The sequence below is a fragment of the Gopherus flavomarginatus genome, chromosome 20 (genome assembly GCF_025201925.1).
Source record: "Gopherus flavomarginatus isolate rGopFla2 chromosome 20, rGopFla2.mat.asm, whole genome shotgun sequence".
Lineage (NCBI taxonomy): Eukaryota > Metazoa > Chordata > Testudines > Testudinidae > Gopherus > Gopherus flavomarginatus.
In genome coordinates, this window is record NC_066636.1 from 25,317,241 (window position 1) to 25,336,677 (window position 19,437).

The 19,437-nt window shown below is 43.1% G+C and overlaps 1 protein-coding gene across 7 annotated transcripts in view; it reads right to left on the minus strand.

The window, feature by feature from the left end:
- Window positions 1-960: 960 nt before the first annotated feature.
- Window positions 961-19,437, minus strand: part of ASH1L (ASH1 like histone lysine methyltransferase) — a 170,435-nt gene continuing 151,958 nt past the window's right edge. For 4 of the 7 annotated variants that reach the window (XM_050930024.1, XM_050930030.1, XM_050930029.1 and 1 more), the window contains 12 exons: window positions 19,242-19,394; window positions 18,727-18,781; window positions 18,491-18,623; window positions 17,691-17,939; window positions 17,169-17,255; window positions 16,441-16,531; window positions 8,989-9,127; window positions 8,500-8,672; window positions 7,979-8,145; window positions 6,650-6,690; window positions 5,554-5,855; window positions 961-3,231 (listed from right to left, as the gene is read on the minus strand). In XM_050930024.1, the coding sequence (XP_050785981.1) occupies window positions 3,140-3,231; window positions 5,554-5,855; window positions 6,650-6,690; window positions 7,979-8,145; window positions 8,500-8,672; window positions 8,989-9,127; window positions 16,441-16,531; window positions 17,169-17,255; window positions 17,691-17,939; window positions 18,491-18,623; window positions 18,727-18,781; window positions 19,242-19,394 (1,682 nt within the window). In that variant the 3' untranslated portion in view covers window positions 961-3,139. Of the gene's footprint in view, window positions 3,232-5,553; window positions 5,856-6,649; window positions 6,691-7,978; window positions 8,146-8,499; window positions 8,673-8,988; window positions 9,154-14,994; window positions 15,154-15,193; window positions 16,242-16,440; window positions 16,532-17,168; window positions 17,256-17,690; window positions 17,940-18,490; window positions 18,624-18,726; window positions 18,782-19,241; window positions 19,395-19,437 lie in introns of those variants that run through there. The other 3 variants (XM_050930026.1, XM_050930027.1, XM_050930028.1) reach the window with 3 other exon arrangements.

Sequence of the window (19,437 nt, forward strand, 5' to 3'; positions counted from 1 at the left end):
CAGCCTTCTTGGAAGGTCATGGTCCCAACCTCAGAGGGATGAGCTGAGTGGACTGACTCCCAGGTGAACTTCTGAGAAATGGTGTGACAAGGGACCTAGTGCAGTTTTTGGGAAGCCAGAACCAGGGATCAGGTTATTAGAAATGACCCAAAAAATGTGATTTCTAAGGGTTTTTGGTGTTGTCTCCTACATGCATTCCACTCACAATGTGTCCGACAATGCAACTAGACTCTCCTGAGGAGAGTCAAAAGGCCCATAAGGGGATGGTAATACTTGGCCAGGCTGAATGCTTCAAGGGACTCCAACTGTCCCTTATTCTTTCCTAGATCACCTTTTTGTTTTTTTGGCTATTTCCTTTTATATGGGACATGGTTAGCTGTTACAATGTCAATGTATTTATCTGGCACGCCCTCTGATCTAATATTAGTGGCAGTGAATATGCAGGATATGGTGCTACTTTGAGATTAGTTTGTGGTTACTGGCGTTGATGCAGAGAATTTAGCAGGAATTGGGGCAGTGATCTGAGTTCCTCTTGATTTTGGATATGGGCATCATATTTATAGGTTTAATGACTCATATACCAACCTGCCAACATGTGCAATCAAGGTTATACATCCCTGTGCTTAGTAATACTGGATGCCTGGGCCTTGTGCTGCAGCTCCATTTAGGCTCCTTGCACCTCCACTGCGATTCATATCAAGGTGTATTCAGTGCCTGCACACATGCTGTCAGCATCCTTTCTACTACGGGCTGTACAGCAGCAGGAAAAACAACAGCACCCAACTATATCTGCTCAGTATGCCAACAGTGATCAGGCAACGTGATATTCAAAGGAGATGGGGCAGCCATACAACTTAAAAAAAGGCTGTAAGAAGCTCTGAACACATCACAGGAACTGTTGGGACAAAGAAGCAAAAAAGTGAAATCAAGAACATGTGAAAGAAAAAAACCCACAAGTCATTAATAGGAAAAGTTTTTCCATTTAATACTAGACTCTCTCAGGATTGAGATGCAGGCTTTTTATGCAATTACATCCAATGTTAAAATTGGTAATACATAATTTACAAAGATTAACATCAAAACAATGATCTATTTAGATATGCTTTTGTAAAAAGGAAATATATTAGCAGCATTTATTTTCAGCAATCACACAGCCTACACCCATGCAGACTAAGAGTTCATATCTATTTGCAATAATGTAGTGCTTCCTGGTCTTAAAACAGCGATCCTGGTGACACACTGGTCTTCTCATTATTATAAAATAACCAAAAAATAAAAAAAGTCATTAATTTCTACACCAGTAAGAAAAACAATTCTTTGCACTTACCTAACATTTGATTGTCTAAAAAACATTTTGTTTAGTCTTTCAACAAAAGAAAGATAAAATGACAGAGCTAGTGTCTTGCTTCTGTACGCACTTTATTTTTTAAAAAGTTTTTAGTGTTTAACACCGTTTGAGACAATGATTTCTGTTATTAACTAAATGAGACAACCCAAAATTTTGGACATGCGATATTCCTACTACACGCATGAGTATTTTATACTCAGGGTTCCTGGTACTGTACAGTGCTTCTCTACAGTAAGAAAATATTTCAAACTATTTTCTTATTTCTTTTTTTTTTTTTAATAAAATATTTTTTTCCTCAAAGGGTTTTTTCCTTTCTTTTTTTTTCTTTTTAAATCAACACATAAAAGTTAATGGAATGAGTCATGTTCCACTAAGAGTAAAATAATAATTATAATAATAACAAGAATGTACATTAGGACAAGCTTGGTCCATTAAAAAGGAACATGTAACTACCGTATTGCTTTACATCCACGCAGCAGATATATACAACTTGGCACATTAAAAACTGGTTTCTCTTATAAGAACATCTAAAACAGGACTGTATATGCATATGTACGTCTGAAAGACAAAAAAGCAAAGCTATTTTAAAGGGGCAGTGTATGCCTACTGCCCCCTCCCTTTGCCACTAGCAGGGCCTGACCCAGAGACAGATGACAGCTCCATGACACTGGCTATAGGGGAAGGTTACATGTTGAAATACAGGGGATCCCAGTACAGCACTAGTTTATGGCAAACTATGGCAATCACAATATCATGCAGTGAAAAGTTAACGCCTTGGCTGTAGCCTTTGGGAGCAACACTTTCATAACGGCAGAGAGAGGGAGTGGTAAAATACACTATCTCTTTAAGAGACAGACGCTTTAAGCTGTACAGTTAGAACACAAGAATAGTGTTATTAGTTGATATATTCTACAGTTCACAACAAATACTCGCTCTGAATACTGCTTGACGGTTCATGTAGTGATGGTTTCTTTTTTTATCTTCTTTTAACAGATTTTCATTTGCACAACACATTAGACACACAAGAACCACAGCTTATCAAAAGAAACAACAGCAATGGTGTCGTCAGGATTCGACTCGCTTTATAAAATTTCTCTGCAGAAAAAATGTGAAAAATTACACACCCCCATTTCAGGATGTGGAACAACAAGTGCTTCGAACAACCAATTCTTGTTTCACTCTGAGCTGACTGGGGGCTTTTCCTCTCTACCGATCAAAGGAGCATCTGGGCACTGGCCATTTCACGGTGAACCTTTTATACATCCTGGTACATTTCCTTCCTCTCTGAACTTGTGCAAAACTGAGGCCGCTCCTTTAGGACAGCCTTTATTTTAATCCACTGGGCCTTCACCCTCCCTATGGACTTCATACATTGGTACATGCCACTGGCAGTGCCAATGGTATCTTGTACAATCATAGGACAACTGGTCTGTATGGGGAATATTTTCATCAGAGTAAATCAGTCCTCATCCTTCTATTTACCCCCTCTTTTTCCCGCCAAGTGGGGACATTAAGCAAAAATAAATTAAATCTGACCATCTTGGACAAATAATCACAAGGTTTTCTCAGTACCTAACATCAATACAAGGCACGCCCAACAACACACACACCATAAGAGCACTGCAGAGCAAGGCAGGGCCACCTGCCTGCCCAGACTTCTAAGTGCTAACTGTATTTATGTCAGTTTTCTTCTACCCATCTCTCCTTGGTTGTACAGGAAGGAGGGAGCTTCCCCATCAGTCTCTAGCAGACCTGGTAGTGGACTCCAGATCACAGTCTGCTGCTGGGACATCACTTCCTGAAGCTGCTCTCCAGGATGGTGAGAGTACGCCTCCTCAATTTTCTTCCTGATCCTTCCTCCAGCAGGTAAGTGACATCAATAGCTGCAACAGACCACAGGATTCTTAGTAAGGAGCTGATACAGTATTAATCATTGTACCTGATGCTCTAGTATTAATCCCTGTAACATGACAGAGAAGTGTGGTCTACTGGTGTGAGCACAGAAACTCCTAGGCTCTAATTCTGATGTTACATTAAACTCTTTCTAAGGCATAGGGCAAGTCTCTAAAGAATTGATCCAAAGCTCACTGAAGTCAATAAGAGTCTTAATTCACTTCAGTGGGTTTTGGATAAAGCCCTCAATCTCTTGTGCCTTTCTCTCAATCTTCTCATCTGTAAACCAGAGACAATAATAATTAAACTATCTATCTCATTGGAGGGAGGGAGTGAATAATTAGTAATGACAATGCAAATTCAAAAAGTCCTATATAAATGCCTGTTTCACTATTAACAGGAGATTTCACTCATCTATTTAGTGGGAATTGCAAATGCTTCTTATATAAGGCCCTACCAAATTCTTGGTCTATTTTGATCAATTTCATGGTCATAGGATTTTAAAAATCATAAATTTAATGATTTCAGTTATTTAAATCTGAAATTTCACAGAGTTTTAATTGTAGGAGTCCTAACCCAAAAAGGACTTGTGTGGGATGGGGGTCGCAAGATTACTGTATGGGAGGTGTGGTCAGGGCCGGCTCCAGGCACATTCTATGAGGCGACATTCCACCCAAACCTAGGACAGCATGGTTGGTTTTTTTGTTTTTGTTTTCGGTTTGCTGGTCCAGCCGCCCTGTAGGGGCAGCAGTGCGAAGGAGGGGAGCGCCCTGCAGCAAACTGGGCAGGGCAGCCCCTGTTCTTCCCTCTCCACCGACTGGAGTGGCGCGGAGCCCTCCCTGCAGGCGGCACAGCGGTCGGGACCACGGGACAAGTGCCCCGCTGAAGCCTTGGCCGCCCCCCTGCTCTCTCTCTCTCCCCCGCTCCCTTCCCTTCCTCCCCGCTAGACTGGGTGCGCACTCCGCTGCACGTCTGCAGCACAGGGAGTCCCCCTGCACCCTGGCTCCGGCTGCCCAGTAGGCGTTTTTTGGTTATTTTTTTCCCCCAGCTTTGCCGCTCTGGCCACGCTATAGGTCCCTCCTCCTCGCTGCTCCGGCTGCGCTGCAGGTTTTTTGTTTGTTTTTTTCCCCTCCTGCTTTGCCGCTCCGGCCACGACACAAGTTTTTTTGTTTTGTTTTCTTTGCCGCTCCGGCCGGCGCTGCAGTTGCCCCCCCCCCACAACTTTGCTGCTCTGGCCGCGCCAGAGGTTTTTTAATTTTGTTTTGTTTTTTTCCCCTCCTGCTTTGCTGCTCTCCGCCCCCCGCGTTTTTTTTTTTGTTTTTTGTTTTGCTTGGGGCGGCCAAAAAGCCAGAGCCGGCCCTAGGTGTGGTACTGCTACCCTTATGTCTGTGCTGCAGCTGGCGGCGGCACTGCCTTCAGAGCTGGTCAGGTGGAGAGAGGTGGCTGCTGGCCAGAATTCCAGTTCTGAAGGCAGAGTCACCGCCACCGGCAGGCAGCGCAGAAGTAAAGATGGCAGACACGGTATTGTCACCTTTACTTCTGCGCTGCTCCCTGCAGAGCTGGGCCCTCTGTCAGCAGCTCCCACTTTCCAGCCACCCAGCTCTGAAGGCAGCAGTGCAGAAGTAAGGGTGGCACGGCATGGTATTGCCACACTTACTTCTGCACTGCTACTGGTGGGGCATCCCCTTCAGAGCTGGCCACCTGGCCAACAGCTGCCACTCTCCAGCCACCTAGCTCTGAAGGCAGTGCAAGAAGTAAGGGTGGCAATACCACAACTCTCCCTAAAATAACCTTGCGTTCCCCCTGCAACTCCCTTTTGGGTCAGGATGCCCCAATTCTCACCTGTGAAATCTGTATAGTATAGGGTAAAAGCACATAAAAAGACAAGATTTCATGGAGGAAGACCAGATTTCATGGTCTGTGATGTGTTTTTCATGGCTGTGAATTTGGTAGGGCCCTATTCATAAGAATGGCCCTACTGGGTCTGACCAAGGGTCCATCTAGCCCAATATCCTGTCTTCCAACAGTGGCCAGTGCCAGGTGCCCCAGAGGGAGTGAACAGAACAGGTAATCATCAAGTGATCCATCCCCTGTTGCTCATTCCCAGCAAACAGAGGCTAGGGACACCATTCCTGCCCATCCTGGCTAACAGGAAACATTTGTTAGGAGAACTCTGGACACAATCATGTCCAGTAGCAATGAGTTCAGTTAAAAGCATTTGCTTTACTAATATGCCATGCATGACTCCAAAAACAAACCTAGAGAGGAAATCATTGTATTGCAGTGTACTGAGGGAAGGGGTGTTTGCTCACCATTTTTCCCTGGGATTTTCTCTAAGAGGTTGAGCAGGATTTGATTAAGTCTCTCTCTCTGAATATGCCGCCTTTCCTCTGGAGTGCACAGTTGCCTTGTGACAGAGTTACTTTCCTCCACCTTTTTATCATTCTCACAGCCCTCACTAGAGACTGCCTCTCTCTCTGGCTCTTCCAGGCTGCGCATCTCATTTGAAGCTTGTTCTTGGCTTGCTAGCTCATCCTCAATGAGTGGAAGAGGATCTTCTTCTTGGTTCAGGTCTTTGATCTGTGGCTTTGAGCGGTCTGTCTTCCAGGATGATCTAGCAGGGAGAGAGAGGTTTAAAGATCATAGTTTTGGAGACACTTGACAAAAAGGTCTATTGTCAGTGAGTCAGTAATCCCAACTGTGGAGGGGCTTATGAATTTTCTGTGGTTTGGAGCCAATCACACAGTAGAATCCATGAAGGGGAAATCTGCAGCCAGACACAGTAATTATAAAGCATGAGAGGCAATGCCCATAGCATCAGTTTACCTTGCAAAGCTGCAAATGTTATTTCACATTTCCTGGGTTACTTCTGCATATTTAAAAAATAAAACATAATTCTCCTACTACCCTGAAAAAATATTTTTTCCCAAGTGCCTAACCTCAGAATCCACTGAGAACTTTCTCTCTAATCTTCAACAGTCTTGACTAGGTGTTTCTAACCCCCTAAATGGCATAAGACTGTGGGATCTCTTTGAGCCTCATCCTGATGTCAATCTGCACCACCCTCTGTTTAGGAATCTTTAGTGGCTATTCTGCCTTTGCAGTGGTGGGCCCTAGGGCTCCCATGACACGTCTTAAACTGCTTCTGCCCACTTTCAAGAGCACCTAACCCCCCTGTCTTTCTGCAAATGTGTTTTAGGAGGATTGCTGCTGGCTCCATATTTATTATCGTTCCCTCATGTTCCCTCTCACTCGTATCTGTTTGAATTTTGAGTGGGTTGTTTTTAATTACTTGGCTTTACTGTTTTTACAGCCTCTCAAGGGTACTGATAGGGCATGGGTCCTTTACAAATAAAAACAACTATCCCACCTCTTTCACTAAAGAACAACTCAGTAGGTAGGACTCACCTGCCTCCATTTCTCTTGTAGTTGTCTGGTACATAATGAGGCTACAACAATAATAAAGGTCACAGTTAAACAAAGCACTAAGAGCTCAGCATTGGACAGTATAAAAATATCACAAATTAAATCCAATGTAGAAGGAAGAGATGGCCTGCCTCATGCATTGGAATTTAGTGGCTTAGGAAAAGGGATTGAGACCCATCATGATAAATACAGGGTGAAGGCAGAGAACTAATCATCCTTTAGCACCAGTCCCTATTACTCATCTCTTAACACCGCAGCCCTCTAGGTTTCCTGGGTAAGCTTCAAAACCAGTGGGATATTTTGCTATAAAACACTCCTATTCAGAGAGCCTGATTTTCCCTCTGTAGGAATATGGATAGAACCTCTAGATCAACTACAAGAGCTTGTTGCTCCTGAGGAGGAGAAACAAGCTCAGCTCTGAAAGCTCTGCCAAGTTAGGTGCTTCTGAGCTTGGGGACTAAGCTGCTGACACTGCTAGGGGAAAGGGTGTGTACAGGAAGCAGCTCGTACTTCCAGGGTATGGGGTGGTGAATGAGAGAGATAGGGAAATGTGAAGGTATCAATGCTTGAGATAGAGAGGGGCACTGCACTTCATGGTCTGGTAGCCTATCTGGAGTTCTCTTCTTGATAACAGACATGTCATTTTCAGTGCTGAAGGTCAATGATATGCAATTTGATGGAGCTGAGATAAAAAATTTGAAATTGCTCCTGTTCTATTGAGAACTGTTGTTTAGGGTTGGCTGCTCAAAACAACTTTTAGCAGAGCCCGGACTTGGGATAGTTAGACACAGAATGTGAGATGCGCTTACACTGTAAGCAGCTTGGGACAGGGAGCAAGTCTCTAAATAAATTAATGTTAATAGTGTTACTATTAATATTAATGCCCAGGAGTACAAAGCCAGCACAGACAGGGTCACTGTGGGGCTATTTTCTGTGAAGTTCACTGAAATATGAAAATGTGCTGCAACTGCTGAATTGTTGCTTGAGTCAGGGTTCAAGTTTTCTCCAGCCAGGAATGTCCTTGGTGAAAGCAGCACTGGGGTTTCTGTTGGAAACCAGGATGTTTTCGGCCGTACACATCTCCATTCATTCTAAGTGCATTTTCCTGAGAATTGGCAATGGTCTGACTGCAATCAATTTTCTTTTCAGATTATTTTCTGATCAACTTTCTATCCCGTCTGAGTGTAGTGTTAACATGTCAGTTCTCCTTGGTTTACCAGGCTTCATTCGGAAGCAGGGAGGCAAGAGTTTTCCAAGACTGTGTTCTGTCTTACATTAAGAAACTGAAAGGTCATTAGAAGAAACACTTACTGAGAAGTCTCTCTTGGGTGTGAGTTTCTTGGGGAAGTGGTCAAAGGCATACGGCTTGGTGCAGGCAGGATAGCGATTCCGGTGGATTTTATAGAAGAGGTGGGCTGATTTATCAAGGCGGTAATCACAGATATACACATCCGGCTCCTTCACTCCTTTTGGCCTCCCTGCAGTTACAGCAAAAACCAAAGTACATATAGCATTCCAGGACAAGAACAAACAGCATACACTATGGTATAGCGATTTATTGTGAGCACTTACACTGAAGTCCCAGCTACTCTTGTTCTATTCAATTCAGATTCATAACAAACAGGGGAATCTTTAATTAAATTTAAGAAAGAAACTTCCTTGCTCTAATCCCACTACGCACCCATCCACATGTACAATATATAAAAAAAACTAATGAGAAGGAAAATGCAAGGAGGTGGGGCTGAGGAGAGCTGATGTGAAGGGTTAAAGAGGAAGAAGGGAGCATTCTCTACTGTAAGTGTTTATTTTCTCACCGAGTAAAGCCTGCTTACCTTTACAGTAGGTGTAGAGGTCCAGCACACAGCAAGTCCCCACCACAGCCTCTAAGGGGATAATCTCATACAGTGGCACCCGGAACAGCTCATTGTGATAAAATCTTCGGGAAGGCGAGTGGTGGGTTTCATGTGGACGGAAATAATGATGACCAAACGCAAACCGCTCCTCTCTGTTAAAAGGTGTGAGAGACAATTTCCCTTGAGCTGTGGTTTTGACTTCACTTCATGCCCTACATTCACCACGCTTTTTGAGTTATCTATATTGCCCTTTTAGCATTGGTTATGACCACAGACAAGGTCACATCAATGTGCCCTGTGTTTTCTTGTTTACCCCTTCAGCAAATACCAATTCCAGTCTGATCTCTAGATCTTGTGTCATAAAAAAACCACCTTTTCTTTACACTATTTAAAGAAGACTATTGCAAGTTATTCTATTTTTGGCAGATACCCAAAATGTCTTGAGTGCAGAAAGTGCCTTGAACATACTTTTCATTTTTCCAAAGTTTTTCTATGCGGAAGATATCAAGTTTCTCCCTGTTAATGTGTGATAGCAGCCGGTAGGATTGCCGGACAGGGTGCCCATCTGGAGTTCTTCGGCTGTCTCTCATCAGATATACGCAGTCACCTGGCAATAGGCACAAGAGACACATCCTGTAAAGAACATCTCGTGTGACACAGCGGCCAAAAAACAAAGAAGAGGCAGGTTTAGTTAAAACAATAACATGACAAAGCTGCCCCATATTTAACCCTGGAAGAGTAAAATACAAGTAATGCAGAGCAAGTGAACAAGGGTCAGATTGCCTTGGTTTCCTTCATGACACATTCTACTAGCAGAGAATGAAACATAACGTGAATTTTATGTCCCCAGCCAGAAATGATGATACAGATTCATTGATTCCAAGGCCAGAAGTGGTTTGACCTCTTGTATAACACAAGCATAGAACTTGCCCAAAGTAATTCGTAGAGTATATCTTTTAGAAAAACATCCACTCTTGATTTCAAAATTGTGAGTGATAAAGAATCAACCATGACCCTTGGTAAATGGTTCTAATGGTTAATTACCCTCACTGTCAAACAGTTATCCTTACACCCAGTCTGAAATTGTCTAGTTTCAACTTCCAGCCATTCGATCATGTCATACTTTTTTCTGCTAGACTGAAGAGCCTATTTGTTTTCCATGTAGATACTTACAGACTTTACTCAGGTCACCCCTTAATTATCTTTTTGTTAAACTAAACAGACTGAGCTCCTTGAATCTCTCACTGTAAGGCAGGTTTTCTAATCCTTTAATCATTCTTATGGCTCTTCTCTGAACCCTCTCTAATTTATTAACATCCTTCTTGAATTATGGGCACAAGGAATGGACACAGTACTCCAGCAATGGTCACACCAATGCCAAATACAGAGGTAAAATAACCTTTCCAGTCCTACTCGAGATTCCCTGATTTATTTTTCCAAGGATCATATTAGCCTTTTTGGTCATAGTGTCGTACTGGGAGATCATGTTCAGCTGATTACCCATCATGACCCCCAAATCTTTTTCAGTCACTGCTTCCAAGGACAGAGTCCCCCATCCTGTAAGTATGGCCTACCTTTTTCGTTCCTAGATGTACACATTTAGCAGTATTAAAACACATATTTTGTCTGGCACCCAGTTTACCAAGAGATACATGGTGCTCTGAATCAGCAACCTGTCCTCTTTATTATTTACAACTCCCCCAATTTTGATGTTATCTGCAAACTTTATAGTGAGGATTTTATGTTTTCTACCAAGCCATTGATAAAAGCATAGGGCCAAGAACAAATCCTTGCAGAATCCTACTGGAAACACGTGACTGATGAAGATTCCCTGTTTAAAATTATATTTTGAGACTTATTGGTTAGTCAGTTTTTAATCCACTTAATGTGCACCATGTTAATTTTATATTCTAGTTTTTTAATCAAAATGTTATGTGGTACCAACTCAAATGCCTTACAGAAGTCTAAGTATATTATGTCAACGCTATCATTTATCAACTAAATGTGTAAACTTATCAAAAAGATATCAAGTTAGTTTGACAGAATCTATTTTCCATACACTCATGATGATTTCCATTATTCTCTTTAAATTATTTTTTAATTGCGCCCTGTATCAGGCACTTTACCGTCTTGCCAGGGATTGATGTCAGGGTGATGGGCCTATAATTACCTGGGTCATCCCGTTTATCCTTTTTAAAAACAGATACAGCATTAGCTTTTATCTAGTCTTCTGGAACTTTCCTCATGCTCCAAGGCTTATTGAAAAATCAACATTAATGTTCCAGTGAGCTCCTCAGCCAGCTCTGTTAAAATACTTGGATGCAAGTTATCTGGACCTGCTGATTTTAAAATGTATAACTGCAGTAGCTTCTGTTTGATGATGATGTGCTAGCACCACATGATAAGACTATATCATGTTTTTTCCCCAAATACAGAACAGAAATATTTATTGAAAACTTCTGCACTTTTTGCATTATTAGTGATGATTCTACCATTTCTATCTAGTAATAGACCAATACCTTTGTCAGTATTCTTTTTGTTCCTATATATTAAAAAAAACCCTTCTCATCATCCTTAACTCTGCTGGCCATAGATTTCTCTCTGTGTCCCTTTGCTTCCCTTATCAATTTTCTACAGTTCCGAACTTCTGATTTATTTTCATTACAATGAATTTCCCCTTTCTTCCAATTTTGTTTTATTTTTATATATATGATGATGATGTTCGTCCATCGTGGTCGATGAAGACCTCAACAACTCATTTGTTCGATGACCGGGCTCTGTGCGTCCGAAGATGACTGATCAGTCCGATTCAGGCGTGGAACGTCCTGTCACACGTCGGGCAGACATGTGATGGCACTGTCAATGATGTCACATGTCGGGCAGCCCTGGACTTGCGTAACTCACGCTTTCTTTCAGCCTCAGCAGTACGCCTCGCCTCAGAGATATTACTGCCTGTGTGAATGAGGCTGCGCCATGCTGGACGGTTCAGTGCGAGGGTTTCCCATGTGGCAGTGTTGATCTCGAGTGACTTCAGAGAAGTCTTCAGTGTGTCCTTGAACCGCTTCTATTGTCCTCCATGGGAGCACTTTCCCTGGGTGAGTTCTCCATAGAAGAGCTGTTTAGGAATGCACTCGTTTGACATTCTCACGACATGTCCGGCCCATCTGGTCTGGGCTCCCATCAGCAGTTTGTGAACTGACGGCAGACTGGCTCTGGTAAGGACTTCAGTATTGGGCACTTTGTCCTGCCATCTGATTTTTAGAAGCTTTTGCAGACAGGAAATGTGGAAGTGATTGAGCCTTTGTGCATGACTCCGATAGACAGTCCACGTCTCGCAGGCATACAGCAGAGTTGGAAGCACTACTGCTCGGTAGACTTTCAGCTTCGTTGGTAGGCTGATCCCTCGACGTTCCCAGACGTTGCAGTGCAATCGGCCAAATGCAGAGTTGGCTTTAGCAATTTGGCAGTTTACTTCATCATCGATTGACACTGTTCGGGAAAGGGTACTGCCCAGGTACGTGAAGTGGTCCACTGCCTGAAGTCTCTGTCCATTTACAGTGATGGACAGTTCTGAGTACGGAGCGTGGGGAGCTGGCTGGTGCATGACCTCAGTCTTCTTGATGTTAATGGTGAGACCGAAGTTGTTGCATGCAGATGAAAACTTGTCCATACTGGCTTGCATTTCTGGCTCTGTACTAGCATTCAGAGCACAATCATCGGCAAAGAGAAAGTCTCGAAGTACAGTTTCCTTCACCTTGCCTCAGTTCGTCTCAGATTGAATAGTTTCCCGTCAGTTCTGTACTTCAGGCCTACTTCTTCAGTGCAGTGTTGAAAGGCATCAGTCAGAGTGGCAGAGAATATCATGCTTAACAAAGTGGGTGCTAAAACACACCCTTGCTTGACACCGTTGGTGACTGGGAAGGCCTCAGATGTTTCACCGTCATCCAGGACATGGGCCATCATACCGTGATGAAACTGACGTACCATTCATATGAATCTGTCTGGACAGCTGAATTTCGACATGATCCTCCACAGGCCCTGGCGACTGACAGAGTCAAACGCTTTCGTGAGGTCCACAAAAGTTATGTAGAGTTCACGATTCTGTTCTTGACATTTCTCCTGTCGCTGACGCGCAGCGAAGAACATGTCAATAGTCCCACGTCCCTTGCGAAAGCCGCACTGTGATTCTGGTAGTAAGCCCTGCTCCAGGTGAGTGATCAATCGTTTCAACAGAACCCGTGCAAGAACTTTCCGCATTGTAGAGAGCAGCGAGATTCCACGGTGATTGTCGCATACCTGGCGATTGCCCTTCCTCTTATAGAGGTGCACGATGGACGCGTCTCTAAATTCCTGTGAAATGGATCCCTGCTTCCAGAAGGACTGAAACAGCTCAGTGAGTTTCCATAGCAGCACAGGTCCACCGACTTTGTACACCACTACTGGTATGGCATCTGACCCTGGGGCTTTGCCACTTGACAGCTGGTTGATGGCTTTCTTTACTTCGTTCTCTTCTGGTGAAGCACGCACGCACGCACTGGGTTTAAAACAAATAAAAGGAAGTTCTTCATGCAGCACACAGTCAACTTGTGGAACTCCTTACCTGAGGAAGTTGTGCAGGCTAGGACTATAACAGTGTTTAAAAGAGAACTGGATAAATTCATGGTGGTTAAGTCCATAAATGGCTATTAGCCAGGTTAGGTAAGGAATGGTGTCCCTAGCCTCTGTTTGTCAGAGGGTGGAGATGGATGGCAGGAGAGAGATCACTTGATCATTGCCTTTTAGGGCCACTGGATACTGGACAAGATGGACCTTTGGTCTGACCTGGTACGGCCGTTCTTATGTAACCAGCACAGCCCTATTCCTCAATTGTGGCTAGTAAGGAATTCTTAAATGATTCCCAATTATCAATCACAGTTTTCTGATTAAATTCTTCCTCTCAGCTGATTGAGCTCATAATTGTTTTCAGCTTTGTGAAATTCGCCCTATTAAAGCACCAAGTGAATATATATATATAAATAACTTGTGCATTTTATTCTGCTTGCACATTATACATGCAAAGAAGTCAAAGTCATGTGCACCCAAGCTACTATTAATTATTAGCTCAGTTATCAGTTCTTCATCATCTGTTAGGATAAGGTCTAATAAAGAATTCCTCCCTGTTGTCTACAACATATGAGAAAATAAAAATAAATTATCAAAGGGGTTAGGACTGACAGCAAAAGAGGATTTGGCTAGTAAAACATGTTATTCAAATTTGTAATCGTAACTGTACTGTTCTCCAGGCTAGCCAGAGAACAAGTCATTGATGGGAAAGAAGATCATTGATCAAAAAAGCACTAAACCTCTGACTACTCTCACAGAACTCTAACAGGAGTAAAGCTCCTGAGAGATACATGCAGCTCAGAGGAAATAGATTAAAGAGGGCCGAGCAAAGAGATCATTCTTCAGAATTGTGACTCTTTGCTCAGTGTAATCATGGGACAATTCCATGAACTTCTGCTTGTTCTTTACCAATGAAAGGAAGAAATAGCAGGGAAGTGAGTGTGGCCCAGAACTCAGAGCAAGCGAGAATGCTAGAGAAATGTACAGTGTCATTTAAAATGCCACAGGATTTAATGTGCAATATTTTAAGATATTTCCAACTATATTTGAATCCATTCACAATGAATGAAAAGCTGTGAAGGCCCCAGGACAGCAAGTTCTTCAGCCCAAGACAGTTAGTAGTTCTGTGTAGGGCCCTGCGAAGCTGAGTCCTTTTTACATGCAGACAGAAACTGGTGTTTGTTTGCAAAACCCACTATCTATTTGTATTTTCCTCACAGACTGATATCATCTGGGAAGGGGAAAAAAAATAGCCTTTTCAACTAACTTCTCCCACTTCAGTTCAGAGTAGGTTCAGTTTGTGCCTTGGTTACTTCCAAAACTTCACACAAGAGATGCCAGGCCACCGGGGCTGCAGTCTTCAGAAATCAAGTTCCATGAAGACCTGAAAGGTCTCATGATTCCTGGGCCTTTTCAGTCAATTTTTGGATTAAAGTTGAAAAAAAAAAAAAGTTAAATAGATCATTTGTCAAATTTGCACATATTAAAAAGGAGCTCTGAGACTCTTCCCCTCAAATCTATTTCAGGGATTTACACTGCTGCCCAACACCAAAGTAACTGAGATATATATACTGCAATATGTCAAGAAATGATAGACATAAAAATGAAAGCTCTTTTTTCCTATTTAGCCTTAACACGTGCCCTGCTGCCATAGGCCTCTCTTTAAACCCTTTGGCACACGGAGTTAAGGGCTTTTCTTCAGGGAACACTTCCTTTTCCTATTAAAAGGGCTGTAAGGCATATCTTCCATGCTGAGATAGACTGCTGGCCACTCAGCCGAACACCAGGAAGCAAATCAGTATTTTTAAAATCTTTGACTTATTAAATGAATAAAGTTTCAGTTTTTAAAAACAGAGAAGCAACTTTAGACCCCTCTGCCACCCACAGGGAGACAGCAGAACAACTCCAGCATCCACTGTACATGACTCTCACCTTTTAGAGCATCCTGAAGTAGAAACATGGCCAGATCGGTGAGGGGGAGAGTTGTGGCTCAAATGCATTTCATCATTGACCGCTGGACACAGGGAGAGCCTGTTTGCAAAGCCAGGGCTCAGATGACTAAATTCTAAGCATATTTTCATTTGGAAATTTACTAAAAAATTACTCATAGGTGAAACAGGAATAACTCCCCCTTGGCCCTGAAAGGCAGTTTGCAGCTGTGAGAGTGCCTCTGTGCCACTGTTCCTGCTCCCTGAGGTGTCCCAAGAGCTGTGCAAATCTCAGGCCACTGGTGAATTTACGGTATGGAAGTTCCTGTTTATTCTACAGAGTACAACTCCAATTGCAGTTTCCTAGCTCTGTATGTTGGAAAATCTGCGCTGCCCTGTTATTCTGACAGGTCTGTATTGAATGGGTGGTTCAAAATTGACCTCAGTACATTAATAATACTTTGGGTGTCTCAAAAAAACCAAACAAAACAACAACAACAACAAAAAAACCTAGCTGAAACAGAGGAATTAGACGAAAGAGAAGGAACAAACCTAGAAGCCCAACATCCCCCCAGTCAGCAACCCAATGACAGAAACCAAAACATAAAGAGGAAACCAAATGTCTTTGATGTGGCCAAGATGGTTGCCGCAGAAGGATTCTAAGAAAGGTTGAGGAAATGAGCATCCTAGAGTCCCACACAAAAGATGGAGAAGGCACTGCTCCTGGTCTCATTTTTAGTTACTCTCTCCTCTCCTGAAAAGTCTCCCATCCCCCCACACCCCTTAATAAACATACCAACTGGTTTAACTCAATCTTGATCAGTTCTTTTTATACTGTATGAATCTCTTTCTAACCTTGTCTGTATCTGTGGGATGAAATTAAGAAAAAGAAAAATTCAGGTTCAATATCACGAAAAGTCTCCTGACAGAGACCTCTACGAGAGCTGACTCCTACAGGGCTTGGAGCTTTGAAACAATGACTAGAAGTATACGCTGTGAGGAGCAGAGGAGGGGATGGATGATCTAATAGGTCTTTTCCACGTCCAGCTTGTATGATCCTATGATCTATTCAGCTTGGTACCAAAGTGCGGCTGAAGCCCATGCCTTCCTTCTTTGACTTGCTCTTTCCTGTTAATTCCCAGCAGCTGTCTCAGCTTTCTCTCTTTGGTCAGAAGGAAGCCTGTGCCTCTGCTAAAGAAACATAATGCCTACCCATCAATCAATATGTATCATCTCAACCTCCTCACTTTGTGTCACCTGCATAATAGCTAAGAGCACAATTTCATATTCATATGAAAGATGCATGTGCTTGAATCAAGGTCAAACCAGAGAGCTCTTTGTATCTCCCTTTCTGATGGAAATCACAGCAGTCACCAGAGAATGCACACACCTTGGCGCAGCAACAGGTCATCCCGTAACAGACAGATGAAATAAACACAGCCAGGCTGGGCATAATGGGGACGAGGAATCATGGGGACCTCCTGGCAAAAGAAAGAAATGGACTGGTGAGCTGGGGTGACCCTTTCATTACATCATTTACAATCTTTCCAGCACTGGGGCAGAGGCCAACCATATATGCTGCCCTTTTGGAAATGCTCAATAGAGCTGGACACAGAATAAGAATTAATATTTAACAGAATTAAAGAGGACTCAAGAAGATTGTAATGTAAAGCTGGAGAACCTCAGATGCGCATTTTCTGTCATGTGTGAGCTGTCAAAAGCTCTGGGCCTCATAATTCTATACTGGCCTAACCAGACTCTTCTGCCTTGGAAAGAGGGGAAATGCTTCTGTGCAGTTTCTCTTTTCCTGGGATAGGAGATGTAGGATTCTGACTACTAATTTGCTGCCAACTTGATTAATGTTGCAGCTGCTAAAATCTGGCATGGGTTGCTTCAGAAGCTTGCTTTCTACCTTTGCTAGCCCAAGAGAGAGAACTGTGAACTGATCCCACACTACTTGCAGGCCAGCACAAAGCTGAGAGCAATAAGAATTCATTCTTCACTAATTCCATAGATTAGTTACACTCTGACTAACTGGCACATGCAATAATATAAATGCAAGAAGTATTACAGTTTATGATTGTTACATCAGAGCAAAAGCAACTGAAAATAGTTTACCCTGTCCACAGATCGAGGGTCACACTGTTCACACAAGTAGTGTTCAACATCAGAATTCACACCCATGCAATCGCAGTGCTGCCAAACCTAAAAAGAAATCCCGATTAGGAAGACATGGGTTATAATTTGTAAATAAAACACACCTCCTCATGAGACAGATTAAGAGAGCATAAGAACAAGCAACCAAAAGGAAATGCAGGGCTTCCTGTGAAATATTTCATATATTGTCAGATGAAAGACAATAAGATCCGTATGCTGTTGGCTTTTATTCATCATTGCTGAAGTTTTGACTTCTCTATATAAAGGTATTGCTGGCTTTTTCATGAGTGTTAGCTCCTATCCCTAGTGATTTATTTGCATTTCCTGTGTGGAAAAAGCGGTGCTAAGTTCTCTTTGGGGAGAAAAGGGAGATCTAGAAGGGGGAGTCTGCCCTATCAGCTGTGTGGAAGCTGTGGGTATAGGAACTATTCACTATGCGGAAGGTGGAGCTGGGCACTCCCACTCCCTTTTGTTTCCCCTTACCATGCACTTGTCACACTGGATCATGAGTCCTTCATCTTTGTAAAGGCCACAGATGCAGCGGATTACATCCTCATCTTTCTCATGCCCATTCTCCTTCTCACAGATGGACGTCTCACTGCTGTCGGCTTCGCTTGCTGTCTCCCCCACAATTTCGTCGATCTGGGCAGAAGCCTCATGGCGAGCATTGTAATATGCCTTCCGTAGTCGGCACACGTCACGTCCAATCGGAGACTTCCTGCCATAATATTTCTGAATACAAACAAAAGAAGCAACTCAATCTTCTGAACATCCCCTACTTTGGGCACATTCATCCACTCTGCCCGCTTCAGTGTGCATCCTTGGGAGATGACCTGCTCTGCGTGCCTCATGTACCTCTGGGTAGGTGTGTTCACTCTACCCACTGCCATGTTTATGGGTCAGATGTCCCTACCTGGCCAGCTGTTGTGTATCTCTGGGGCCTGCCCCATATGTCTTAGAGGCAAGTGCGTGTGTCCTGGCTATCCCTGTATGACCCTGAAATACAATTTAGTTCCTTTGAGAAGTACCCTGGTCTCTTCAGGCTGGAAAGATGCACACTATTCACAAGTCTTTACTTTGTTGGCACCATATAGCTGGAGCAAGTTGAGAGATCAGGCTGAAGTGAACCAGTTACTAGTATCATCTCTCTGCTCTCACTTAGCTTGTCAGAGGACAGTTATCTGAATCTCTCTCTCTGTTGCAAGAATCTCTGTTGCCATGACCATTAATTCAGGTCACATCCACATTGCCTGTGCAGTAGCTTTATGCCTTGGCAACCTCACCTCAGCATTCCGGAAGACCTTCAGCATGTCCCCATCAAAAGCTTCCACCGTTTTATAATACCCAGTCAAGATCTGCTTCTCAATGGTGGCAAGGTCCAAGGGGTCAGAGATCTTCTCATAGTAATCTGCATTTCTAAAAGAGGAGGGAATCTATAGTGTTATTTTCACCAACCCTTCAAAGATGCACAAACCTGTTAGAATAAAATTACAGACTGATTTGAGAAGCAAGAACTTACTTTTTCTTAGGAGGAAGGTTCAGCAGTGGAGCTGCGAGAGCCTGCCTGGAAGAGTCTGTAAAGGAAGCACAGAGTTGAACAGTGCTTTGCCATATCAGAATTAAACACGAGATGTAAACAGTGAACTCAGTCTAAAGAGAGCCCCCTTTTCACCCTCAGACACAGGAAACAGGAATTGTTGGGTATTTTAAGGAATTGGCTATTGGGCACTCTTCACATGTACAGCATTGGAGATCAGTTCACACTGCAGCAGCATCTTGCACACTGAATCATAGAGCTAAATCTATGCAAAATAACTTTTGTAGGACAGCCCCACCTGTGGTAGCAGGAGAAAAAATTGTGGGAAATGGAGGGTGGAGCTGGGGGTAGGATAAGGGGGAATGGAGAAGGGGTTGTTTGAAGTCATGAAATAAATTTATTCTTCTTTAATACGATATGCTCTGAAGACCCTCATCCCTGTGTTCTGAAGAGTGATAAGGTCTCAATGCAGGCTGATAGCAGAGTGTCTGCTTCACCTTTGTAGGAGATGATGCTATCACAGATCTCCTTGAAGATTTGTGCAAGGCGTGCAGCACGAGCCACTTCAATGTTCTCTTCAGCTGCAGCCAAGCGCCGTGTTCGCACAGAACGGGAGGTTTGGAGGGCTGAGAACTGTGTCATGAAGACATCTGAAAGAAGGGACAAATACAAACCTTTATATAGAAGTTCTAC